We start from the raw sequence: 27,608 nt of genomic DNA on the forward strand, positions 1-27,608 counted from the left end.
GTGGAGCATGAAATGTACCGATCAGCAATGTTTAGTACTGCAAACACAATGCTTCCTCATCCCAGGGGACTCGTGGAGGGGTACAAACTGTGACCAGGGAGCCAACAATTAGGAATAGGTTCCTCAGGTGGAAAAGTTTCTAAATTTGGAAAAAAAGTGCAAATTTACCTTAGGTCAGGGGTATTCCAACGGTTAGTGACCCCTGCTGTAGGTATTCGGATTTAAGGAGGAAAATAAAAAAGCAGAAGACTGTGTGAGCTTCGACTGTCGCCTGATCCTGCACCTTACATCTGGCTTCACTCAGTGTATGCCTAAAGCTGCGTCTTTACAAACATCACGCTGACAGAGAAAGAGATAGTGAGGAAGAAGAAAGGAATGTAAGATGTGTCGAGAACAGGGAAAAAAGTAAAAGAATTAAATTAAAAAACACTAAAATAAAAGTGCTCAGAAGGAGAAATGCTTCCAGGAAGCTTTGATGGGGGTTAAGCAGCCATATGGTTATGCAGGGGCATGTATGCGGTGATGTGTTTGACATGTGCTGGGCACACAGAGGAGCGGTGTGGCTGAAGCCGCAGCAGGAACAGCAGGAACAGCCAGAGGCAGACCTCCCTGTGCAGGGCGGCTGCTGCAGGCCAGCCTCCCTCCATTCAGTGCACAGAGCTAGCACAGTGTCGGTGTGCATCTCATGCGAGGAGACACCATAGTAATTGCTCCTTGTTTGCATAAAGCGACTGTGCATGCTTTTGTCCGTCTGACTCACCAGCCCAGCGGTGGCGTGATCTGCCCGACTCCTCCGGGAGACAGGGAGTAGAAGTTGGGCATTTCTTGTCCGGGGTGATGCCTCTGCATTCCTAAACACACAACACATGGCACACAACTGTTAGAAAGTATTCAGGTCCAACTCGTACGTGCGGAGCCAAGCGCCGATGAAAATGTGCCCGTAGCATTGAGAGTCGGAGACAAGTGACAAAAGTTGCAGCAACTCTCGTAGTACAAAGAACAACTTTATTGTGGGACCAACACGTTTGGGCTTATTAAAAAAAAACATTTAAAGAGGAAGGAAAATACACGTAAGTGATGTAAAACACACACAGTACAAAGTACCAAAAGTTTGCAATAACTTTGTATTGTAGAGCGTAATGAAGTTACTTTTTTCTTCTTAGAATCCATCACTCCTTCCCATCCGGCTTCAATACAAGTCAAGGACAGTGCACGTCGGGGCTTCTTGACCTCACAATATCAACCTGTCAGAAAGGGATAATATTTCCCCCGCTTAGCTGGAGTCATTCAAGTGTGTTTCAGCGTCTTTAAGCTGGTTAATTGAGGCTTCCTCTTTGTGGCTGCGGCTTTCCCTGTAGACACGGGATTGACTTGGACTAACTGTCGGTGGATCTTCAGGACTAAGCTCTTCCATCTCCAGCTCCTACTGGGTTTCAAGGTCGAGAGGGCCCTTTTTCGTAGGAAGACATAACCGGGAACGGGGCTGAAACTTGACGGCTTTTCTGCAACGACTCGTGTCTTCTTGTTTGTTTTTTCACTTTAGAGCAGAAGAAGTAATGAAACGATTGAAAGTCTGTAGATATCAAGAAAATACTGTACGCACACACACACACACACACACACACACACCCACCCACACACACACACGCAAAGAAAAGAGGCCAAATGCCTCCAGATTAGCACCATCTTCTAATCCCTGCTGGAGCCAGCCTTTTCTCCTTGCCTCTATCTTTTCTCTTCTCCTTTCTCTCTCTGCCGGCTGTGGTCTGGAGGGGCCTCCCTCCTCGGAGAGGAGCGAGCGAGGGGCTTATATCTCCAAAGCCAATGTTGCAGCGCTGGATTCATAGCACGCATAGCACTACCCCCTGCCAACTAATCCACCACCTAACACTCCTGAGGGCCCTCCTGAGGGCAGAAGGGAAGGAGGCAAGGGGTGAGGCGGTGAGGGAGGCGGAGAGAGCCCCAGCGTGTTAACCTTGTCACTCACACCCCTAAGGTGCCTAATTACTCACTCCCCTATTCACACGTTCCCGTTGACACCCAACAAGGCTTCACACGCGCATTTCCTCTCAAAACAAGCAACACTAACGGGCTTCTGATTGTAAAACCTGGAAATAATCTATATTCAATTAGTGTTCCCAAGTTAGAGTTCCTTTTTTCTTTAAAACAGTATACACATAGAGTGTAAATGTAAACTATTCAAACACCCGTCCCCCCCCCCCCCTCCGCTCGACCTTCCATCCTGCATTGCGGCCCTGCTCATATTAGAGCTCATAATGAGAAAATCCATGATTGTTTTTCATAATTAACGAGCAGATCAAAGTCTGAGCCCACTAAGGAAGGCAGAGCAGCAATTGGTCGATATGAGAGAGCGAGAAAGAAAGAGAGAGAGGGACAGCAAGAAAGAGAATAAGAGAGGTTTCGTTTTAAGCATCTTCAGCTTAGCTCAACACACACACACACACACACACATACACACACACACACACACACACACACACACACACACACACACACACACCTAGGGAAATCATGTGCAGCCAATTCTGCAACAGGATCTCTTGGACATGGATTCCTGCTGGTCTGTGAGTGCAAAGATCAAATATTCTAAAAAATAATAATAATTAAAACTCTGCTCTTCTCTGCTCTTCAGTGTTTGTCTCAGTGGATCTCAGTGGACTGGCAGGACCAACATGAACAGTAAAATGGAGAGCAGTACTTCCTAAATTGTACAACATGACAACACATTTCTGAAATCTAATGTGCGCACTTGTGTATTTATTGCTCAATTCCATGTCCCCACAATTATATCTCGTTTCCTTTAGAAAATCATTGAACAGAAATGTGTCTGATGCACGATTCCTCTGACATATGTGGAGCACAGCTTCTTTCTACGTCTCACTCCCTTCATCTTACTACGCTGTGTACTCTTGAGCTCGCTTCTACATTGTTATTTATAGCCAGTTCCTCAGAACCTCCTAGCCTCATCATCTTCATCTTCGCCTACATCCCGTCTGATCCCTCTCCTCCTTTTCAACTGGCAGCCGCAGGAGAAGAAAGCCAGGAGAAGAAGAAGAAGAAGAGAAAAAAGGTGCGGGACAAAACTATGGCGGGGCCCACGTCTTTTTGCATTCGTGAGAAGCTGCCAAAGTCTCCAGCTGCGCGGGGCAGAGCTCGTCCAAACTGCCGAGGAGCTCCTCTGCAGCTGTCAGAGCCGTAGCTTGATGTTGCTGCTGAGATGCAGAGAGTGCAGAGCGAGAGGGCAGCAGAGCTCAGCGCGCTGTCCCACAGGCCGCTTCAAATGAGTTCATGCTCAGAGCTGATAGAGAAGGATGACTTTGCTGGGACACGTTTTGGTTGGTGTGGCTCTATTGATTCTCCACAGTGTTGGCACAAAGGGACGTAAACATTCAAAAAAAGAAACGCTCAGATAGTGTTCATCAATCATTTGAATAAAATCACACTATTTCTGAATCTTAAACCAGGGCGCTATAAACCCTGTTCAACCCGTTTCTAAAGGGTGTAAGACTTTAAGCCTTTTGAATGATTTTTCCAATTAAAGCCGTACTGCGGAGTAATACATCCAGCCCATCAATATAACATTACTGCTCTTAATAGCGACAAACAGGGTCATTAACGTACTTTGAACAATATTATTAAGTTGTTACTGACGTTATCGAAGTTTGAGCGACATCATCTCTGCAGATAACACTCTTATTAAGAAGGGGATCGGCCGTCACGTGACCTATTACATGAAACACAGATTTCTTCTTTGGTGTTATCATGAAATGCAGTGCTACCACGACGAGTTGGCAGCCTGACATGACTGTATGAACATAAGGACGTTTTTAGCGTGGCGTCATGTTAACACAGATAAAGATGATCCACGCAGGGGAGGCATACAGAGCCTAAATTTGGGGGAAAGAAAGCACTGGTGTCGGATCTGTATTTGTGTCGCCATATAACCTGAGTGGAGGTATCAGAATCTGCGCACCTCTAATAAGTAGTCCTGCTTTTTCTTACTAAAGTAGTTCAGATGTGCAGCCGCACAGTTGTCGAACAGGATGCGAGTTCTGCGTCAGCTTCGGATCTGTTTGCTTGCTCTCTACCTTGTTTGTTGAGATCCTGGGGGTGAGGACCAGAATGGGATCCTGGGGCGAAGTGCTCGTCGCTGTACGTGATCAGCGGGGTGAGTGGGTGGACTGCATGGGACGGCTGCACCACGGGGACTTTGTTGGACTGTGGAGACAAATACAAGAAGATTTAAAAAAAAAAACAACAATATGAAATGAGGGATGACATTATACATGATCTTCAACTGCGTTATTCCAATGCGCAATATGGCCCCCGTTCCCTGCCACGTGATCTGGCGACTGGTATTGCATATATAGTGCGGGTGGTCTGCCTCCATGCGGGTGAAGCTGAGGCCAAGAAAGAAAGTAACTAAAAATGATTTCTTCAATTTTCTTCTCTTTTTAGTAGCCTGAGACTAGCACCTCAAAAACTTTGTTTAGCCTAGGTCAGCAGGACTGAAAACCCTATTCCCTGAAGGAAGGAGGGAAAAAAACAAGTCAAAAATGAAGTGCATGAGCATGTTTGAGACAGCAAAAGAGAGGAATGGAGCGAATAGGAGCGAGCAAGCGATAGAGCAAAGAGAGGGGAGAGAAAAAGAGAGATTCGCAGGGTAGAGTTAGAGCAGAGGTCTTAGGCGGGAGATCAAAGGCAGTCATTAGCTGGTGAATAAGGGGAGTTCATTACAGAGCAAGAGCCGGGGGAAGGAGAGATGAGGGATGGAGGAGGAGGAGAAGGGGGATGGCTAAGGAGAGAGAGCACGAGTGAGACAGATGTCTGCAGCGGTACTTAATGCAGGGGTAATCACGTCGAGAGAGGACTGACCACAGGACCCCCATCCCCGACTGACTCAGAGACCTGCCCTCTGAAAAACAAAAAAAAAGAAAGGCAGAGCCAGGCCTAAAAAATCCCGGCCCCAACCCCCAGCCAATAGTGCTTACATGCTTCAGCAGCAATGAACACATGGCAATGCTTAGCCATGCTAAATCTACTATTCACAATCTGAGCCCGGAGCTGGAGTCAAAATATCGCCTCCACAGGATATATGGCTAATCGGAGAGACACCCATTCACTGTTGTGCGAGACACGTCTTCCACCAAATGGCTCCCACAAGCTTTTGAATCAAAGTAGTTTCTCGAAAGAATTGTAATCAGATGCTTTCACAGTAAGAGTCACCTGATTAATAATGTTGTTGGAGCCACGCGTCTAAACTTAGTACGAGCCTAAATGTCTGGAGAGACGCTATAATCGAGGGAGTGTTCTTTATTAGCGCTCGCTTCGTTGTCCTAGTGAGGTGTCTGCCAAGGTGACATTCCTGCAGTGCTAAGGGGCGATTGGTGGACACAGACACACACACACACACACACACACACACAACTCCTTGGACACAAGGGTGGCTGGAATGTCTGCGTTTCCCCCGAACCTCTCGCAGACTGGCACCGGTCTCAACTTAAGTCCCCCCTCTCCCTCTCCCCACCTTCTGGGAACGTCCTAACCGGGAACACAAAGGGTGGTGTGTGTGTGTGTGTGTGTGTGTGTGTGTGTGTGTGTGTGTGTGTGTGTGTGTGTGTGTGAAGAAAGATCTCAGTATCCTCAACCACATGACACATCATCTACATCAGAATCCTTATCGGTACGGGCATCTCATCTCCCAGGGCAAATATCTTTCCCAGATCTTCTGTTGATAGCAGCCTCAGGCGACATCATGCAGCACAGTCCACATTGTAGACTTTGAGATTGCAACAAACGAGACAAATCCCGCCTGAAAACTAATTCAGCCTTGATGCAGAGGCTTTTCACATTAGCCCAGGTGAGTGTGGTTCTTTGACCCCTGTCAACAAGAGTCAAAGGTGACGGGATAATCTGTGTGTGCAGGAGTGTCAGACTTCATCCTACTGACGGGAGGGCTTATTAGTGAGGCCAACGAACCCTAAAGGAGGGCTAACCAGGACCAGGGTGGCTGGGACATGCCTACACCAGGGGCTAAATGATAGCATTCTCGCCCATATTATTTTACGCCTCTCCACTCCCATTTGTTATCCGGTGGGAATGAGATAAGAACCTGAGGGATTATCATTTCAGCTGGAAGGTCTTCTCCAACTTGTAGCACAGAGAAAAAGTGAGCAAAAACAAAAGTTTGTTCACACACACACACATATAAAACTAAATTAAAAACTAGCACTAGCACCCAAGAAAGCTAGATGCTTCGGCTATATACAAGAAGCCCCCTTTTGTGATTTTCCCAGTTACAGCTGTCAAATCCTATTTCTCTCAACTTCTTAATAAACTGCCTCCATTGTGGATAAAATCCACCGGAGAAAAACCTGCAGGCCTCTGTGACCAATACACAATTTATGGCTATTTGGGGTAACATTTACATAAACCGCATGCCATCACCAACCAAGGTTTACTTTTGGATGAGAGGACGAGCAATGAATGGACATTTAGCCATCTTACATCTTCACATCTCTCTCTTTATACAGTACGATGGGGGAAAACTGTATCAGGGTTAATGAAAAGTCCTCACACATTGGACCGTCAAGTCACGGTCTTCACACTCTCACAGCCGTCATGGAGCCACCATCTAATTCCTCCAGGTGGAGACTTGTTGGCTTGCTTCTTGGCAAGTTTACACACAAAAAGCACAACACCCGTTTACCAATTTCCTGGAGGAAGTAGTTGGAGACACTCAAGTGACCACAACCATGAGGGTCACGGTACGTCACTGCAATTTGACCCACTCTCATCCCCCATCCTGACAACTACTAAAAAGCCTTTAGCAGCAGCAGCAGCAGCAGCAGCAGCAGCAGCAGCAGCAGTGTTGGGATGGAGGGCGGCCATATTGGAGGTCCCCTTTATTGTATAGGAGAAATAATAGGCTTAGGATCTTTCTATTCATATTTTTCAGGGAGAGTGAAAGAGGAGAGGCGGCGAGGATTGAAAAGAAAACGTTCCATTTGGAATTTCATATCCAGGCTTGGCCGGCCCTTCTAAAGAACCCCTCAGATGTGGTTTTAAGAGAAATTCATTGTGCGGAACTGGAGCTGGCAGGAAGCCCTCCATGGAGGAGACACTCCAGTGTGTTTCAGCACGGGCAGCTAGTGACTTGGCGTGCGGTCTGAAATTGGGGGTGGGGAAGGGAAACAGGACGTTTCTTTTTTGTTTTTGCTTTTTCAGAGGGAGGATTTCTTCTGACGGCACGCCTCTGAGCTTGTATTCTGTCAGATTCCTCCAGTATCCTGCCACGGTTTTCAGTGTGTGTGTGTGTGTGTGTGTGTACGTGTGTCTATGTGGTATATGCAATATCTACCCCCTGCAATATTGCCTTTTCAGCATCTCTCTGCCTCTCTTCCCCTCACAGCACGGCTTTTGTACTCCACTCAATTATACCACTTCTGCAGAGTGGAGTGGGAAAAAGGGAAAGCAGGGAATTTTATAATAATCACTTCCCACTTCTGTAATTTATATGCAATGAGGACTCTTCGCGCCTGCAGCTACAATCAAGTGTGTAGAAACCATGTGAGGTGTTTCACAAACAGCTGGGGAGATGGCAGCTCAAGTGGAAGCTATGGATTCCCATGCTGCTAAATCTTTTCACTAAAAAGCCCTTCTCACCCCAAAAGAAACTAAACCACACCTCTTCACACGATCTTTACTCAAATTGTTCTGTGATTACAACCAGAATCATCAAGACTTTGCTGTAAATTTGCAATAAAATTATGATTGCCATCCCCTGAGGGAATCATAAATAACTGTGAATCCCTGGCAGAGAGCACACACCCACCTCTGACTGTTTGAATATCGTCTTTGGCTACTGTTTCCACTGACAATGAAAGCCTAAAAAAGAGAAGATTACAAATGGAAAGCCTCTGTAAATGCCGAAAGCTGTATGAAGCAAGGGTGTGCCCGGTACAGAGATTTTACAGAGTCACCCTCAGACCAGGTGTTCCCTCTCAGGTGTGTTTGTGTGCGATCTGTCCGACCTTCTCCCAACAAAAGTGAGCAAACATTCTCCCATAGTAGCTTCACAGTGCAGAAAAGAAACGGGACCTCCCTCCCTCCCTCTCTCTCTTTACCAAAACCAGTGGAGACCAACCTGAGGAAGCTTAAATAAATAACCAATTACCATTCGCAGAGTGGGTTGAACCCCACCAGCTTCGAGTGGAGTGCTAAAAATGGAATGTTTTATTGGCAGGATGGCCCCTCGGCCAGGGGGCTTAATGTAACGAAACCCAATTAATGGAGAAGAAAGCTGGCCCGCCAGCAAGCGAAGGAGCGGCACGCGCCCGGGGTAATGAGACGAACAAGCGAAGCCAACCACAGGGACAGGAGTGGAGGAGGCTGCGAATAACAGGAAAAGCCTACCCTGGAGAGACATTTACATCTGTGAAGACCCCCCCCCCCCCCTCCATCCCTCTCTCTGTCTCTCGCAATCTCTCCTTTTATTTCAATCAGAAATCCTGCGTTCTAGTCAAAGTCCAACAGTTGAACAGAAGCGGTGACACTGAAAGGTAGAGGCCAGTTGATAAATAACGCCCCCAAGTTTGTGTTTGGTTGAATTACATAGATGACAGAAATAGACATGTACCACATAAGCAATGTTATGGTTTAAGTAGCTAAGTTGCAGCACTAATTTATCGTGCGAGGAAACTTGTCACGCTGTCCTCTAAATACCACCGTTACACCCACACAAGCCACACTTTAACCACACATGACCAACACGTGCCACTGTATTAACATGGGATCCACACACACACACACACAGACTCAAAAGGCGCATAGACATGCTGTAAGATACGGTCATTGTACACGGTGAAGGGATCAGAGACTGCAATAACCACGCGCTTAATGAATTTAAACACATACATGCTACATATGAACACAAAAGGAGCTATTAACAGCTGACTGTCTTCTTCTCCTCCACCAACACCGAGCACAACCGAATAGAACGAGGTGGATTACCCATCATCCTTCAGTTGGCACGAAGAGCGTGTGCTCCGAGCAAACCGATCGCGCTAGCTCTCATAGTGACATTCTCAATGTGCAAAGGAGATAATTTGTGTGAAATATGCCTGCCCCAGATGAAAAGACTTTATCCGCTTTTTAAAAGTGTTCAACTCTTAATTTCTATATGTTGTGGAGCTATTAAAAAAAAAACTGAGGGAAGAGCGACGGTGCATTAGAGACGATCCGGCTGCTTTTTCTCTTCCCTGTTAAGACGAAACAGTAGAGTGCTTTTAAAGAGGCCTTTAAAGAAAGGTTGTGCAAGAGGTCATGAAGGTGAGACGCTGCAACAAGAGTCATTTTCTATGTTGAATCATGTCGATAATAATAATAATAACCCATTTCTTAATCTTTATATCCATCTTATTTAAAAAAGGCTAATTGTAGTTTTTTTTACACATACAGCAGCAGAACAGTGAATGTTGGATTTACTCAATAAACTACAATTCCCATGTTCATTGTGACGCCGCTTTGGCATTTAGGCATCTGTATCGGCTCACTGATGTGTTTTTAATCCGTCTTTGGCACAGAGAGAAAAGATATATCCGGCTTTGGCTACACAGGAAATGCTTGTTAGTGGGATCAACTCATTGTTGGTTTTAGTCTTATTGTGTCGATTTATTAAAGAGGAAAAATATAAAATACCTTCTTTATTACTATGTCATGTTGCATACGTATTCCATAGTGTAATATATTCCAAAGCGTGATGTTGATCATCATATTCAGCTATATTGCCATATGTAATGTGGCATGTACAGTGAGTATACATGCAGGCTGTGCCACATTGTCGTCGTTTTCACCCTATCCAAGCACTTTGTGGAAGTTGATCAGCTCTGAGTGGTGGTCGGCTCCTCCACGGTTGTATTCGCAGAGAGTTATGTGTGCGTGTTGTGTGTGGCGAAGGAGTGGTGGGGGTTGGGCCGCTGCTCTGGCAGAGCCCTGGGCGAACTGCAGGATGTTCACCTTGCGGCGGGGCACAGGGCTCATTATCACAGCAGGACCTGGTCACATCAAAGGACTGAGGAAAGGGCAAACATTCTGCTGAAGTGCCACTGTCAGCAGGCCTGCGAGCACACATGCAAACACATACACAAAAGGAAGACCGCACACACACACACACACACACACTTGAGCACCCACTAGGCATCTGTGCCACCACAAAAGAACATGGCTGCTCTCTGCAGCTCCATCACTTGCCTTGGATCTATTGAGACAGGTAAACAGAAAATCCCCAAACCTTAGATGATACAAGTTTTGTAGAATTGTGTCATTGCAGCACAAAAAAGAGAGAGCTACCTGGTATATCTGGACTCTGTCAATGTGTCTAACTATAATACAACCTGAGTCATGAAGCCTTTAGCTGCGTCATTTACCTGATCAGCTGTGTTTCAAACCGGGGGGCAATGTTAATCTTTGGGGCCCCATGTTTGAACCCAGCTGTTAAAAGCTGACCACAAGCAGAAAATGTTTGGAGCACATTTTATTTTTCTCCCTGAATCAATCGTCATCCCTCTCCAGCAACTATTTATAGCACCCCCGCTGCTGCATTAACACACTGCATGATTTATCATTAGAAGCCAGCTCTGGTCTGCTGAGTAGCTACATTCATGCCAGGCAGCACGGTGGTGCCAACATCCACATTCAACAACAACACTCGAAGGCCCTGAGAGATGTACACAAATAAAATCGCAGCACAAGCTAACTTTGTGTGGCAAGCCCGCTAAAACCTTAGCCTCCGCACAATAACCAGAGACGGGGAGAAAAGGGAGAGAAAATGCACTGCAGAATGAGGGAAAAGTGCTGATGAGTTGCCTTATGCTGGAGCTTCATAGAGCCGTCGAACAAGAGCGGATTTGCCTGCTATACCTAGATAGTGTTCCCCCCCTCAGCTTTCGCCCAGGTATTCTGGGCATGAATGGCTGTCAGTTTGGATTTGGGAGCTCAGCGTTGAGGGGGAAAATAGAGTCTAGTGGGGGTCTTTGTGTGTCTCTACCTGTGGAGACGAGAGCTAGAGACAGTACTCTTCTCTCTAAGCCCCAGCTAGCTCCAGTGCAACGTTGCACATTACATCAATGGAAAGGAAGAGGTAAATATTAGCATCGCAAGCTAGCCACGGAGAGATGGACGAGGGAAGGCAGACGGCTGCAGAGGCGCTGCCGTGTTTTTTTTTTTGCGGGGAAGGTTTTCAATGGCACACACTAGGAAAATGTGGATGGGGAGGTGGTTTGAATGAGAGCTGCTTCTGCCTGAGCTGTAGAGAGTATTGACCTAGTTTTCTCTCTGTATTCCACTCCGACTGATGCACACCCACCGACACAACATGCAAGAATACAAAGAATACAAATATTGACGGTTAGTGAGCCTGTGCCATTGACGGATTAAAAATGGTACAATACAAATTAAATCCACCCAGAAAATACCTGAATTTTGTAAACGGACTGGATTTCTTGCGAAAGGGTTAAATATGTAGGTTATGTAATGCTTTGAAAAGAGAAGCCCCATCGCCTCAGGTGTCATGACACCTGTGTGCTGGCCTTAAATTGAACTGCCGAGCCCCAGAGTCACGTGATCGACGCTCTTTTATTCACTGATCAAAGCGAAAGGATACACGTTCTGTATCCTTTCACTTCCAAATTGTTTTTTGTTGTTTAGATAATTGGACCAGCACCCAGACAAAGCTGTGTTTTTCCATTATGGTACAAATCAAATGACCGGTCCTGGTTATAATGACGGCAGGTCCACGCCACAGTGCTTTAGAAGCATTCATGGCTGTGGATCACCTTTCGGCTCCTTCACATTATAGACCGTACAACAATACCAGCAGCCCACTGTTTGGGTGTGATTCCACGTTTTAAGGGATTAACTGGTAAAGACTACCAACAACTGCCTTTCAGCCGGGAATTAGTCATTAATCAAACCACACATTTTAGGGTTTCTTTCCAGCCAGGCGCACACGCCCCTGTTAAGATCTGAATGAAAAGCACAAAGCTATTCAAATCTGATCCCCTCCGAACAAATGGCTTTTCTCCATCCCCGCAGAAGCAGGGAACACTTCAAGATCCTCTCCAAGGATCTGAACGGTCACATGAAAACTCCGCCCCATCAATTAGCTCTGTGGCAGGGTTTGTGTGGGCTTTAGTAACAAACAAAACAATGACCATGTACGACATGGCAACCGACAACATCTGCTTATCCCTTGATACCTCTAAAGAAATGGTAATAGTGCATTTCTGGAGCACAAAAGGGGCTCCTTAGGCTCAGGGAATATGGTTACAGCAACATTACGGGGTACACTCGTGCACCTGACGCCTACAGAAAAACAGAATGATAAGCCATACAATGAACACGCCGTGGTTGTGATTCAGCTCTTAGCTGGATTTATTCATAGTGGACTGCTCATACGTTTTAATATAATCTCATTATTAAGAAAGCAATGTAAGATTGGATGATATATAACTCGGGATCATTATATCCGATTTGATTTGAAAATCACGTTTTAGATATTTGAGAAAATACTAAAAAAGTAGGCTTCAGTACGAAGTACGACATCTTTAATGTCTTGGAATCGTATCGAACCAAAGCAAGTACAAATGTTGGATATTCTGTCATGAGGGGGAAAAAGTCTTGAGCCGTTCAGAGAACTGCTACAAGTTACTACAATGAACTTGTGTCTGATCGAATTAAGCTTCCTTTCCTTTCCTGCGTCATTGTGCACAATCACGTTCACACACATCTCCGCGGTCACGTGCAGCAAGAGTTTAAGAAGAACTCATATCTACTGTAGTAGAGTTGGGACTGTAACAACCCGTTTTAAGCCTCTCATAACAAAAGCGGGCAAAACTGAGTGGGTTTGTGATCCCAGGTCAGGAAGCCGCCTGTGAACTTTTCAAATAAAAGTCAAGCAAGACCTTTTTACGACACCATCGCTTCAGTACGGAGTGTCAATGTTTGCCAAAGGAGAAAATGGAAAAGTAGATTTGTGGAGTGTGTGTGTGGAGGGGGGGGGGGGGCACTTCCACCCCCCTCCACACACATCTTTCATTTCAAAAGATAGATATAGTGGGGGTGGATTGATTTGATGTTTTGATGCATTGTTTGATGACGGGCAGCTCAAAGTGGAGGATGCCTCTGTGATGTCTCTCCATTGGAGGACATGAAAAGCGTCACCTGGCCCCTGAGCTGAGGGGTTATGGCTGCTAGTGGATTTAAGGGCTCCTGCTGAGCTGGACGGTGGCTCCATTGATGCCACATAATCCATTCAGCGTGACCTTTATATTTTTAGAGTCAGCTCCACTTCCCCCGTCAGCCTGCCTTGTTAAAACCATCGCAAGACATCAAGGTCCCGATCATCTACGTTCTATCATTACAGGACGCTATACGTAATTTATTCGATGTGTACATCCCACGAGAAAAATAAAGTGCCTTCAATCACCGAGCGACTAGTCAGATGATCAAAAGAAACATTGAGCACAAGGCAAGCTCATCAGATGAACAAACACATTCTTGCTCGATATCTTTGTGGGTTTCATCATACGGCATCAAGTGACTGCCGAGGAAAAAAAACAAAGCCTTGTTCTCATCCCTGTGACATCAGCTGTTACAGACCGAGCGCAGGGGAAGAATAAAAGCCATGGCAATCATATATTTCCAATTAAAAACACAAATAATGTGAAGCTGCACTTTTCCCCTTCTGCCTTCTACCCAACCTCCAATTAATTGTTTCTAATGCCCACATGCAAATATCATAGGCTCTAAAAAAATAATGTCGTAACGTACGCTAGGTGGTATTAGTCATGAGCATCAAACTCCTACCACGTTCTAGATTTGCCTAAACTAGGAGCAAACATAATTGGGATAAATCTCCTCAGTAAGCCACATAAAAAGAGAAGAAGCAGAAGGGTGTAAATTGTTACACTGCTGCGTGTTAAGACACTGAAACAGTTGCACAGATCAGACGAACTGCAGCAGCAGGGAAAGAGCCGCATTCAGCTCTGTGACTCGGGGGCCACTGAGTTTTTCTCCAGCCATAGTAAATTGGGCGCCTGGGGCAGGAGCCTTGGCCAAGCTTGCATTTCAGAGCCTACTGTGGAGGGCATGAGGGATAGAGATATGGCACTGGAGGGGGGACGGGGGGGGGTGGGGGGGGGGGGACGACAGGGGCGGTGGATGGCGGGGGAGGACTGGAAGCGCAGTGGAGGTGACATTACGCGCATGTTTTAACACAAAAGAGAGCTTGCTAGTTAGCACACTAACTAGCAAGCTCCATGGCAATCATTATTTCTTTTCTCTCTCCATCCACCTCATCGTAAATATGGCTACATCTGCAAGTGTAATCACTCCATTGTACTCAGATTTTCTGCTCTGCTGGACAACAGCATGGCAGCCTGCTTTTCAGCACCTCTCCCCTCCCTCTCCCCTCAAGTGCCCTCGCCTGTTCCTGGCTACTCCTCTGCTGGTGAGGCCGGTGTGTCTCACAGATTACAGAGCTCCGGTCGCTCAGGTAACAAGAGTCACTAATCTGGCTGGCGTTGAATTACACATAATTGCCTCGGCACCGTGATTGATTTCAGCCCTGGAAAGGAAAAGACGACGACTGCTCCCCGCCCCTCCCCTCACTACCCCCCCCTCCCCTCGAAAAAAACACCCCCACCTCCACTCCCTGCCTCTCTCCAGCGCTCACGAGCGGCAGCCAAGACTCTCCATCTAGTAGGAGGCAGGAGGCTTTGAAGAGATCAAAGCCAAGGCCGGGAGCAGTTGCGCGCCCTGGGAATACGGGAGAGAGGCTTTCTGCTCCTCAGCCCTATTTTCTAGCGTCATGTCGGATTGCAGCTGTATTGCATTTCGCCAGTTTTCTTAATGCTCTTGGTTTTGACTTTGACATCAGTGATCCCCCTCGGTTTCTTCAAAAACAAGGGGGGATGAGAAAAAAAAGTGACTGGGGAGGGAGAGGGGGGGGGTGAGAGAGAGAGAGAGAGAGAGAGAGAGAGAGAGAGAGAGAGAGAGAGAGACTGATTTTTATTTTCACAACTCCATAATTGCCCAGTTCAAAGGAGAGGAGGGGAGAATGTAGCATTTGTTTTCAATTCTGCAGCCGATATGAAAGGAGCGACAAACTTTTATGGGTTTCCCAAAAATTAAAGACAGGCTTTTTTTCACAGTCAAAGAACAGCGTGTTTTTTATGGCCGAGACCACACAAAATGAACTGATAGCAAAGCCCTCCTCTTTGTCCTCCCACAGAAAGCTCAACAGTGTAGCTCTTACACTTCAGTGTGTGTGTGTGTGTGTGTGTGTGTGTGTGTGTGTGTGTGTGTGTCTCCATCGAATACCCGTTGAATGTACGTGTTGCAAATAGTTAGAAGAAGAGAAAGTGGACTGATGTTTTGCGCAACAAACACAAAAGGGAGACATGAAGAAAGCTATATCCATCCATTCATTTAACAGCTCTGCTAATAAAGCCTGGTGGCGAGGAGGCACCCTTTGTACTGTAACTATGCAGGCCCTATACCAACCTCCTACACTGGGGACCATTAATATTTCAGCGCTGTCAGATACACATTGCATGTGAGCCTCTTTAGCACTCACACCCACAGCAGAACGAAATAATGAGCTTCTGAAAAATATGAAACAGCAACGAGAAGGAGGGGGGGGGAGAAGAGCGCGCGCCAGAGACTGACCAACTTCATACAAAACAGAGCAGCTATTGATCATAGCTCTATTTCTTAGCTGGACAAAGTGAGGGCTGTTTGAGCTTCTCTGAAGTCTGGACCCGGCCGGCAGGATTTGCACCAATGTTTCACTCCTGTGGTCCTATTGTTCCCCGTGCTGCAGTTTACTAGCTGGAACACTGCTCGCCTCTATATAGACCTACAAGCTGTCAGGAAGAAGTCAATAAAGCTATTCATGTTTTTACTCACTTTATGACTGTATCAGGGAACAGTGAGGTAACTGTGATCAGCTTTGAGGGACTACTGTCACTTCAATCACGGCTTAAAAGGAACGTGTGCTGTCGGGGCATATTAAACTTTCTTTTTTTTTTTATGCAACAAAAAACAACTATAAAACTTTCTTCAAAGCCAATACATTTTTTTTGCCAACCACTTCACCCACTGTCCCATTTAACTGAGCACAATCATAACACTACCAACAGTTACGTCAGTTGCACAACAAATTGACGCTCCACATATGGGCACACACACACACACACACACACACACACACACACACACACACACACACACACACACACAGACACCGCCTTCTAGTCTCCATTTCTGATCCACCCTTTTACAGGAAGTCCACACCCAGGCCATTCAAAAACAGAATTGGGCATAAGGGACAACCTTGGCGAGGCCCACCACTGACCCCTGGAGATCAGTGGCAGACTGCTGGTGAAGAGTGAAGTCCTCTGAGCAGGTGTTGTGGGTTTTGAGCGGCGGTCTGTCCGTCGCAGCCTGACTGGCTGGCTCCAGGCAGCACCGCTTGATTGGTTAAGCTTCATCCAATTCAGTGGGAGGATGGGGAGTGAAGAAAGTGTCATCATCTACGAGCGCTTCGCTTTGAGCAGTAACACATGCCCAAAATAAACATCAACTGGGGTTAAGTGTGCGCCTGCATGTCATGCTCACGACCATGACACTCCCAATTGCCTTTCTCACACACAAACACACACACATATATATAGAAACACACATTTTCAGCACTAAATGATTTTAACTTCCGTCTATAGCTGACTTTAAGGTTTCTGATTGTATCAAATTGTTTTAATCATTTTAATGGAGTATAAACATATAAAAATGTCTTTATACTGAAATCAAATCAGCAGCCTCGCACCATCAAGAACAATACATCCAACAGAAACTTAAACCTTGATTGCCCCATTGCTGGTTCTCTTCTTACACAACAACGCATATCTCTTGGTCCTGGTGGACACATCGCTCTGCCGAGCTCCCTTTAACAAGATGAAACGCACTGATAAAAGGCGATTGCAACCACATGGCGTCATTAGCACCGTGCATATGGAGCAAATGTGTCAACCGGCATCACCGTGCAGCCGTGGACGAGAAGAAACCTTGGCGTTAATGGTGCTGTTTATAAAACACCACGACCCAGCGGCACTACAAAGACTCCGACACGCCAAGTGTTTCTTCTGTGTGAGGTCCCTGCTGCTGTCCTTCATGTGCACACACACACATTTCATCGTTTGACAGAGCTGCACAGCAGATGACACGAATGTCAGCGTAACTTTTTAGTATGCACTGATTTGGTATATGCTGCATTAAATGAGGCGATCATACGTCAGTCTTTTGACGGTTACTATGTTTTCCTAATTTGTTTTTGGATTAAAATACACATATACAGAAGAGTCCAGCTTTAAGACAAAATGCTGCATTCAGCTGTGGTAAACTTCACACATCTACACAAGGTGCCAAAAGCTTCCATCTAGAACATTATGTGTGGACATGGAAGGCTGCTGGTAACTGTAGTGTCCTCTTTAACAGGGATCTTCCACGGTAGTGCTGGGGGCATGAGCTCAGGACACACATGGCACTGAGGGACACCAGAGCGGTCCTACCAAATCCCGTTAGGTAAGCCTGGGTTAGTGATTCCACGCTGCGAGACACTGGCTAGCAGATCCGTCACGTTCCCACTACATCAAAGGAAAGTACAGCGCTGCACCCCCTCCACACCCCCTCTTTCTCACCATGAGGATCTGCAATTGAGAGTCCAAAGGGAAAAAAAAAAAAGAGTGCACAGCAGAAGGAGAGGGAGCTCTCTTAACTTCCCCCCCCCCCCCCCCCCCCCCCCCAACCTCAGCAGCAAAATACAAGAAATCAGCGATTCTATCCGTTCCTCTCTTCAAGCTGTTGCCTGAGACCTATGAGGCCATTTCAACACAGCTGGAGATCACCAACACATCTTCACAGTCAGGTGAAAACCCTTGTAGTGCGTCTCCGCACCATCAACATGTCAGAAGCAGGAACACGCAGTTGTGTCTTTATCTCGTCAGCCATGCATTTATGAGATGTTATAGGCCAAGCGGTTGTAGGGTTCCTTTAAACCCATAGAGGAGCATGTAAGACAGGAGCTTTTTGTGATTTTAACAAAAAGGGGCGATGTTTATGTGACAACAGCAGCAGAATCTGAGAATAGATTTCAGGTCATTTAAAAATATGTACCGTCCATCACGTGCATTTTGGTCTTTATTTAGAAGCTCTCATTTTCAGTTTAGGGACAGCAGGACAACTTGTTTAAAAAGATGAGACAAAAGCAAAACACACAGACAGAACGTGTGTTCTTCCACACATCAAACCTGGAGCGATGACATCCTAAAGACTTTGAAGATTTTGTACTTGACAACACTGATCATCAACACCATAAGGGGGTATAATTCTGATACCCCATAATGTTTCATTCCTCAATACAAGACTTAAGTGTCTCCAATCCTTCCTGCTTTCACACACCAGAAGTTATAAACACCACAAGTATGAATCGTTACATGTAGACAAGTCTCTTCACATTATCTGATGCATCTGAAAACGCCGTGAGAGAGAAATACTGACGCTGATCATAACATCATTTAAATAAGCAAACCAGTTCCTTTAAATAAGAAACTAAAACTCAAAAAACGAGATTTAATCTTGAGAACAACAAACACGCAATGCCCTTTTTCACCTCACGTGACGATCTCGACTCGCTACACACTTTTTGCTCAGGATACGCCGCAGACTCCACATCCTAAAACAGCTATAGGTTTACGTAAACATGACGGTATCCATAACACACCACTGACTCTTTGAAGTGGTCAGCGTGTATATGCAACTGAACACCACGAGGCATCTCGACACCAAAGTCTCAGCTCTCGTGGTGGAGGCGACCCATCAAGCTAGAAGCCCTAAAAAAATCTGCTGACAATCAGCTACTCCCAACAGCTCCATCATGACTGAACTGCATGTGCAGGAATGTCATGGTCAATGGAAATCAATCTAAACTACTGGGATTGGGGGGGGGGGGGGGGGCGGCGTTGGGGCTGGGGATGGAAGAGAATGAAAGGGAGAATGTGCCTTTGATCTCAGTGAAAACCGATCCCAGGCCTGCAGATACTGTGGCTGTGGTGGCCGGCAGCAGAGGCAGCAAGCTGACATCAGTTAGAGAGCCAGAAGACTCATGTTCCATGATCCTTCCACCAAGCCTTGGCTCTCTTTATTGGATAAGTGAGAGAAACCTATATAAAATGACTACCGTTTTATTGAAGACAGGGTGAGGGGGAAAATTGGTCGAAAAAAAAATAAAAAAGCAGCCATGGTAAATGAAATGAAAGCGGGGCTTTAAAAGTGTTGGCAGCCAGTACGCTGCCTAACTGCCTGGCCTAATTCATCTGCAGTGAGGGGTAATTTCCTCTCATACAGTCAGCTGGTCTCCACACCGACCCTGTACGGGTTTGTTAGTTATTACGATGGAATTATGGATAAAAATTGACCAGAAAACAAGCCTTAAAAAGTGAATTTGGAAAGCACCATACCCCCATTTCATGAACCACTCTATTTGTAAACTGAAGAGGGCAAATCATGAGGTAATCACATTTCCTCTACAATGTCACACACTTCCACCCTCTGCAACTTTGGCAGAGGGAAAAGCAATGCAATTTTAACATCATCCTGTGATAGAGTTGCGTGTGAATGAAGTTCCTTTACACACAGCATGTGGCGTTTGCCCCCGACAATCACATCTGCCTCTCAAAGCCGATTCTTATAATAACGCAGAGCTCACATTTCACAACTTATACCCTGATGAAACTAACGTGTGTGTGTGTGTGTGTGTGTGTGTGCGCTGCAAAAGCACAAACAACCCGGGGATTGTGCGAGTGCTTCCTGTGTGGAGGCACCAAACCGTGGCCAGACTGAGGCTGGTTGTCTTCCCGAGTGTGATGCAGAGACATGGACAAAACAGGATTAAAGTGGACAGCTGCTGGGGTGCCCTGCGTTTTTATGTCTGTCTTGAGAGGAGAAATTTGCAAACGGGACAGACACAGGAAACCGCCAGTGAGAGACCTGCAGCTGGCCTGAAATTAATACCATTACAGGGGCGATATCTGCAACACACACACACACACACACACACACACACACACACACACTCCTGGACTGTACCATGAAGTCCTCTGCAGGGCAGCATCAGAGACGTGGTGTTGCCTCCTCAGTCATGCTGGGCTTATTAGAGGGCTTACTTGGGTCAAGGAGACATGCATCACTTAAGATTTTAACAAGATGAGAAATACTGTATATCTCATGTTAATCTCCTGGAAAGTATGACAGGCATTCAGTTTCCACGGGTCACATATGATCGTCAAGGGGACGGGTGTCAACAATGCCAGGAGGTACGGGTAAATACTGTACAGAGACAACAACAACAACAACAACAACAACGTGGACATTTCGGGTTTTATTATGAGCTTTTAAATTAGTTTTTTTGTAAATCAAGAAAATTTCAATTTTAATCCCTAATTCATATTTGTGTCGGTAACTTTTTATGATTTATGAGTTACACAGGGATGTTTTCTCATTAAACTAAACACGTCGGTATGATAGTGAATTCAAAGCAACTGATTCATTAACACAAAATGTTTATTTTCTATTCGATGATACATAAAGGAGCTTGAGAACAGCAGATTTCTACTTTGTGAGTAACAAAGAATCAACATTAGAGGCAGAAATCGATGCACATTTTGCAAGAACGTATAATTTCTTAAGTTGTAATGTTTTACAAGCGAGGCAACAAGTTGCTTCCCTTCTTCGTCTGCTCCACGTGGCGTTACTATGACCGAGTGTACGAACAAGCTAACTCCTGCTCGTGTTTTAAAAAGTGCGATATCTGAAAGCCTGAGCAACATGAAGTTAAATCTCTGCAGGTCTATCATCAGTCTCCATGTTTGTTTTTGCTATCTCTCCCACAAGCAGCATCACCGCCAACTTCTAACAGCGTGACAGAAAGCACAAACCTTTAACCCACCACATACAACACCAACCGCTAATTAAAGTTGTCGATTTAAATGTCTAACTCTACATCCTTGCCACGCAGCACGAGTTAAAGCTGATATCTTTGTGCACTTTATGGCGAGGTGTTCAGCTGTGTTGCTCATTTTTAGTTTGGTCTGCGTCAAGGAAAAAGTGGTTTTGACATGTTTGTTCTTTGTCCCAACAACACGATGCCACGACATCACACGACTTAAACTCATTAACGGACGTGTAAATAAATATAAAAAAAGAGATTTGGTACTGACCGTTCTGGGCATGGGTGGCGACAGGGAGCCATTGGTCATGTAGGAGTCGTTCATGTTGCTCATCATGATGTAGCCTGGGTAGCCCTGGTACGGATGGCCTTTACTGTACAGGTCTTGGAGTTTTCCTGATTAAAACAATCAACAAAAGGTTAAAAAGTGACAATACTCTCTGTTTGCTATTAGAATTATTTTATTCATCAACAACAACACTCTTAGATTTCTCTCAACACTGGAGCTTTAAGCACATAAACAAATCTTACCGGCGCGTCATTCAATAAATCAAGGTAATAACGATAAAGCTGAAAGCAAAGTTCGCCCGCCTGTTTGGATGCTGTCGTGATATCACTTTCCATCGCTTTAACCCGTGCCCCATTTCACCTCGGCCTTTTGTTTGTGCCCTTTCTTCCCGTCTTGGAGAGGAGGGTCATATTATACAGAGGAACAATGGAGCCCCTCTGTGCCAATTAGCACCAATTAGAAGAACATACAGACTGTGTCAAAACAGGAGACGCCCCAACTGTTCCACCATGCCTTTGACCCGAGAGAGGGAGCTTTATACAAGAGGCCTCAACGCAGCGCCACTCAACTGCGCGCGGCCTAATAGGGCCGGGGGAGTGTTTGTGGTATATTGCCTGATGGCAACATGGATCTTGTTGTAAAGAAAGCCCGTGTTTGGTTTGAGGGGATGCTATTCAGGAATGAAAAGGGAACAAAGAGGAGACACACTCCTCCTCAACGCCCTAATGATGACCTGCAGCAGCAGAGGTCAGACTACAATACCAAGAGAGCAAAGAGCTCCGAGCGGCAGCGACATGTTGCATGCGCCAGTGCGATTGGGGTAATTGCATAATAAGAAACACAAGAGATAGAAATGTGATTCTGAGTTATCCTCAATTGTAGGCTTGTGCCATAAAGATCATTCTGAGAATGGAAGGATGGGCATGATGGGCATCCTCCTTTCAATTCAAGGATTCTTTGGTTGTGCAGGCACCTTCATCGACGAGGTAGGTGACAGGTGTCCTGACTAGACTTGGATCAGAGATGATCTGTCCGAGAGCAGCTCTGATAAGGAGAGGGCCAACAGTGCAAGAGTGTGACTGATCACTTCTGTGTGGAGGGGGGAGGGTGAGGGGGGGGGACAAGGTGGCACTTTTTCCACACAGTCCCCTCCAAACCTCAACTTCTCAAGCTGCAGCGAATTGTTCTGAAGATCGTGGACTTTATTGCGGCTAAATGGCATGCTGGCTGTCCAATAAAGCCTGCTGATTTAACAAGCTCTTGCTCAAGGCGGTGTCACTTACCATCTTCCGAATGGTCTCTGTGTTTTTCATGATATGAATCTTGCGGTATTTGGGACTGTCTAACTGCCTGTAAAACAAAAAGAAGGAGGAATTAAACATTTGAAATGATGGTGAATCAATTAGGAGGGCCTTCAAACGCAGTTGCACATACAAACATGCTGATGCGGTCAGACACCCACAAACACTGCTGGGACAAATGCTGTCCCTTTTGACAGAACGAGCTTGCATACACACACAAACACACACACACACACACACACACTAGCATCTACAGAGAGGTGATGGAGCAGCCTGCATCAAAGCTTCAAAAGAACCACTTAATTAAGCTTCATGTCCTTAAGGGGATTACAAATTAACTTGTTTTCAATACCATAGGTCCACTTTCAATTTCATCTCTCAGCTTAAGCCTTCTTCTAAATTCAAATAAATGGAGTGTATTTGTGTTACAAATTAAAAGCCTCTGTGCAAAGTGAAATAAAATCATCTCATGAAAAGAGAAAATGGTGGAGAAAGAAAAAATACCCCGCTATTTGCACATCCATTTTTTTTTTTTCTCTCTCTTCTCTCTCTCTTTCCGAATCAGAATTGGGAAGAGGACCTCTTTTTGGAGTTCAGACCCCTCAGGATGGCTTCAAGCTGAGCGAGGGAACTTCACTGGATTCCTAATTAACATTCAGCCTCTGTCTCGTGCGTCTCTAGGACATTCGGTGGTGAATGTGTACAGACTCGTTAGGATGTGCCCAAAATTTCATTAACACCGCGGTTAATGACAAAAACATCCGGCTAACTTTGTGATGGCGAAGCTGCAGCCTGCATCCTGAGGACGGGTGCACGGGGTAGACGGATGCAGACAAGAATTAAAAACTCGTTTTTTTAACTGGGATGTTTCACGACTTCTCTGTGCGGTAATAAAATGGCATCTTGCAAGTACGGAATATAAAAGCTTGAGTGTAATAATTTTAGAGACATTAACAATTCATCATTAATATTTCTTCCTTTGAGATTCTATAAGCATTTACATACAAAATGGTTTTCTTCTGATTTGCCTCCTTTTAAAAAATCGGATCAATAAGCAACGGGCAACAACAAATGCAGCTTTAAATATGTGTAATTTTTATATTAATATTAAAATATTTTTGGGCCCCATTAAAAGATCAAGACAATAACGAAATGAGAGAATGACTAGAAATAGATTAACGTCCCTGTAACAAAATAATTGTTCTTTTGCTTAGGTTGTATTTTATACGCTGCGACCTTTGAAATAAATTAATCAGTTTGTTTATTAATAGGTTTTAAGTGTGCTAAGCAGATTCATGTGCTGGTGTCTGCAGCTGCTGAAGGTTATAGTGTACCCCTGCACACACACAGCGTTTAGCCTACAATGTCACAGGCTGCACACAAGGCCCCAATATTTTCTTATTTTTTTGTTTCCACATTTCCCTACACAATAATGAAGTGTGCATTCAGGCCTATGGTGTTTCCAAAAAGAAGACTATTGGGTACATGTAGGGTAGAGGAGGTTTCTGGAGGAGAAGCTGGTCCACCTGAGTCTGCATCACCCAAGATATATATTTTCTTTATTTTTTTAAATGAAACAGAGAGGCTATAAATGCACCTTTTTTTAATCAGAGATAAATCTTTATGATAAAAATGCTTGACATACATAAAACTGAGCACAGAAGGAAATTAATTATAGGCCTATATTGTCAATTTGCTCTTTAAAGCATTCCTCATTGTTTAAGCTGTCACGTCATTCAGGCAAACTCAAGAGTACTAATTAATAAAAAGTAAACGAAAACCAGGTATTTTAAAGATGAATAGGATAAAACTTTGTTTACAAGCTTGATGCAGGCCGTTTCTCCTGCTCAGAGTTCAGAGTTGATGCCCACCTTCCTCTCTTCCTCATCATTCATCAACACACAACATTACTCACGTCGTGGCTGTGACTGTGACTGTGGCTGTGGCTGTTGGGGCTGCTCTCTGACTCGTTGACCAGAGATGACTTGATGTCTGCCAGGTCTCCCTCTTCCTCCGAGTGGCTGAGCTCGGCGAAGATCTGCTCCTTATGCGGGTCTCCTTCGTCTTTGAACGCTATCATTTCGTCTGTGGCGCACAGCTCCGGGTCTCCGCCGCCGCCTGATAACTGTGGCATTTTTTTAAAAATTGTTTTTTTTTAAACTCTGTTTCACCAAGAAAAAACTGAAAGACAAACACGCCAGCACTGTCCGAACCTACAGAGGGGAAAACTCCCACTAAAAATCCCCCCCCGAAGTCGCCCTCTTTAACCGGAGCGTCGACCGTGAGTCACTCGGAGAGGAAGCGGCGCGCGGACACGCTGCCGGTGTGTTCACACTGAAGCAACAGGAGGAGTGTGTGGCTGCTTGTCGGCGTCCTTTTCAGGCTAAACTCAAAAAAGACTGACACTCAGACCCGAAAAAACTTGAGTCGTAAAGGCTCAGAATGAGAGTCCGGTGCACGCCTCAATGTCATGAGGAAAAAATAAAAAAGGAAAGACAAACCACGAGTTAAAATCTCATCACTAGTTAGTCAACACACACACACACACACACACACACACTCACTCACATACAACCGACGACGGATATGGTCCAGTAAAAAAAATGTCTCAACGTTAAAAAGTGCATTTATAAAAGAGAGAAATAATATTTCCTCGTTGGTCCAGTGAAGAAGCTTCGTGTCCGTCCTTGAAAAACGTGTGGAGGGAAGAAGAAGAAAAAAAAAGTAGGCTAACAAAACCAAAACACCGTCAGGAGGTGAAAAGGTAACGATGGAGGTGCAACTAGGAAGAAAACACAATTTTGACACTTAGATAAGACAACAAGCAACGCAGTACGCCGCTTTCATGCTTCAAAATACATCCTCAACGCACGAGGGATAAAAGCAAAAGTCATAAAACAATCAGAAAAAGAAGGTAGAGAGGAAAACGCCGTAGACCGACTTCCCACTGCTCCCGCACTGCTTCCACAGTGTAATGTAACCAGTGTGTGTTTGTGTGTGTTGGTAATGTAGCTGTGCTCCCTCCTCCTCCTCCTCTTTCTCTCTCTTCAGTCATTGGGAGGAAGGAGAGATGAAAGGGAAGCCGAGGCTCTGATTGACACCGCACCGATTGACACTCCTCCTGAGAGAGAGGTTTATACACAGCTCACAACAAATGGGCAGACAGGAGAAGAAGAAGAAGAAGAAGAAGAAGACGAAGAAGAGGCTGACACACGGTGTTGTGTGTGATGGGCTAAAACAACCTTGATAAATAAAAATGATAAAATAAAAAGAGGAAAAACAAGACGAGCTTAAGCTTGTTTGACAGTCAGAAGAGGTCAAATTTAATCTAAACGCAAGAATTGGCAATAGCGTTACTTTCTGTAGAAACAGGCCTACCCACCCAACAACCTGGGTTCCCACGTTAGAAGAAGAAAACAAATATGCATGGCTTGTTACATGTGTACAAATCTATATGTGGCTATATATTCTCCCCCCCCCCCCCCCCAACCTATTAAAAGGGTGATATAGATTTATTAGTGTATTTATTCAACAACATTTGTGTTTATTTTGTAGCTCTCTTTAAATTGCTTTACTTTGGTAACATTAAGGACATGCTTGCAGTTTTCTAGTGCTTTCCATGTTTTATAACAACATGTGCAAATATTACATTTATGCTATTGCTATCCAATAAAATAATGTTGTATTTAAGTATCTCACAGTGGCGAGATGATAACAAAATGTGATGAAATGGTCAAACGAAATAACAGGCCATGTTAGCGACCCCTCATTAGCCTACATAACGTCTGATCCTTTATCATATATATTTAAAAGATGGTAAGGGTGACATATTTGATCAGATATTATTATTAGCACATTAGCTGATGATTTGGCACAGCAGAACTCTACTGTTATTGAAATCATTCCAAACACACAAAATAATAATATGTTGTGTTATTAATTAAAAATGACAGATATACAAAAAAAAAAACAAGCAACAAACATGAGGGAGAAATTATAAAAAAAATAAAGGAAGAATTTGAGTCTTTGAGACTCGAATGTTTAATATGAGAAATATAAAATAAACACACACAAACAGCAGTAGAAGTGGTGCTTTCTGTGTCTGTCTGAGCAGTGAGAGATTGCGTGAGAATCAAAGTTGGGATGGGGAGGCAGATCTTTATAAAGCGCGGAGGTGGGGTTAGCGGGGCGGAGCCGCGGCTCCCTTTGATCTGGCGGCGGCTGGCTCTTTCATCCCCGACTCCCCCCGCCCGATTTCCCCCACCACCACCACCACCACCTCCCTCTTCCACCCCTTCCACCCTCCTCCCCATCTCTCCCTCGCCTTTGTATGACTAAATTTGGTCCGAGTGTGGAGCCGGGCCAACATTTCCACGTGTGCGTTCATCCCAGCTGAGAGAGAGAGAGAGAGAGAGAGAGAGAGAGAGAGAGAGAGAGAGAGAGAGAGAGAGAGAGAAGGGGTTCTCTTCCGGGTAAGGAGACAGCAAAAAAAAAAAAAAAAGATCAAAGGCTTTTGGGTTTTGGAAGCAGAGTGTGGATTCAAAAGAGCCGAGACTGGCTGCATTCCAGAGTATAGCGGAAAGAGCGCGCACCCACACTCACACATACACGAGCACGCGAGTGCGCACGCGGGATACGGGCACCAACACGCGCGTAAATACAGCACTGAAAGAGAGAGAGAGAGAGAGTTAATTAGAAAGATTTCACAGTCAGACCCGAACAACCAAACCTTTCATTAAAAAAAAAAACCTTTAACATTATATTTCTTGTTTCAAGCCAAAGAATTAGAGGAAGAAAAATGTGATACAAGGTATAAACTCTGGCTGTTTCCCTTCCCACTCTGTGGAAAGTGTCGGTTCTACTTAATTACAGTACTTCTTTAATTTAATTATCCGCCACCTTTTTCTGGCACGATCTGAAATGATGCTACCTTCAT

At 45.1% G+C, this 27,608-nt stretch overlaps 1 protein-coding gene across 6 annotated transcripts in view; it reads right to left on the reverse strand.

Annotated features, from left to right (window-relative positions):
- Window positions 1–25,639, reverse strand: part of lef1 (lymphoid enhancer-binding factor 1) — a 40,946-nt gene extending 15,307 nt beyond the window's left edge. For all 6 annotated transcript variants that reach the window (XM_029435541.1, XM_029435568.1, XM_029435532.1 and 3 more), the window contains exons 1-5: window positions 24,588–25,639; window positions 22,655–22,721; window positions 21,354–21,478; window positions 4,110–4,239; window positions 761–851 (exon numbers count right to left, since the gene is read on the reverse strand). In XM_029435541.1, the coding sequence (XP_029291401.1) occupies window positions 761–851; window positions 4,110–4,239; window positions 21,354–21,478; window positions 22,655–22,721; window positions 24,588–24,806 (632 nt within the window). In that variant the 5' untranslated portion in view covers window positions 24,807–25,639. The remainder of the gene's footprint in view (window positions 1–760; window positions 852–4,109; window positions 4,240–21,353; window positions 21,479–22,654; window positions 22,722–24,587) is intronic.
- Between the last annotated feature and the right edge of the window lie 1,969 nt (window positions 25,640–27,608).

Source organism: Cottoperca gobio, chromosome 1 (assembly GCF_900634415.1).
Source record: "Cottoperca gobio chromosome 1, fCotGob3.1, whole genome shotgun sequence".
In the NCBI taxonomy this organism is placed as follows: Eukaryota; Metazoa; Chordata; class Actinopteri; order Perciformes; family Bovichtidae; genus Cottoperca; species Cottoperca gobio.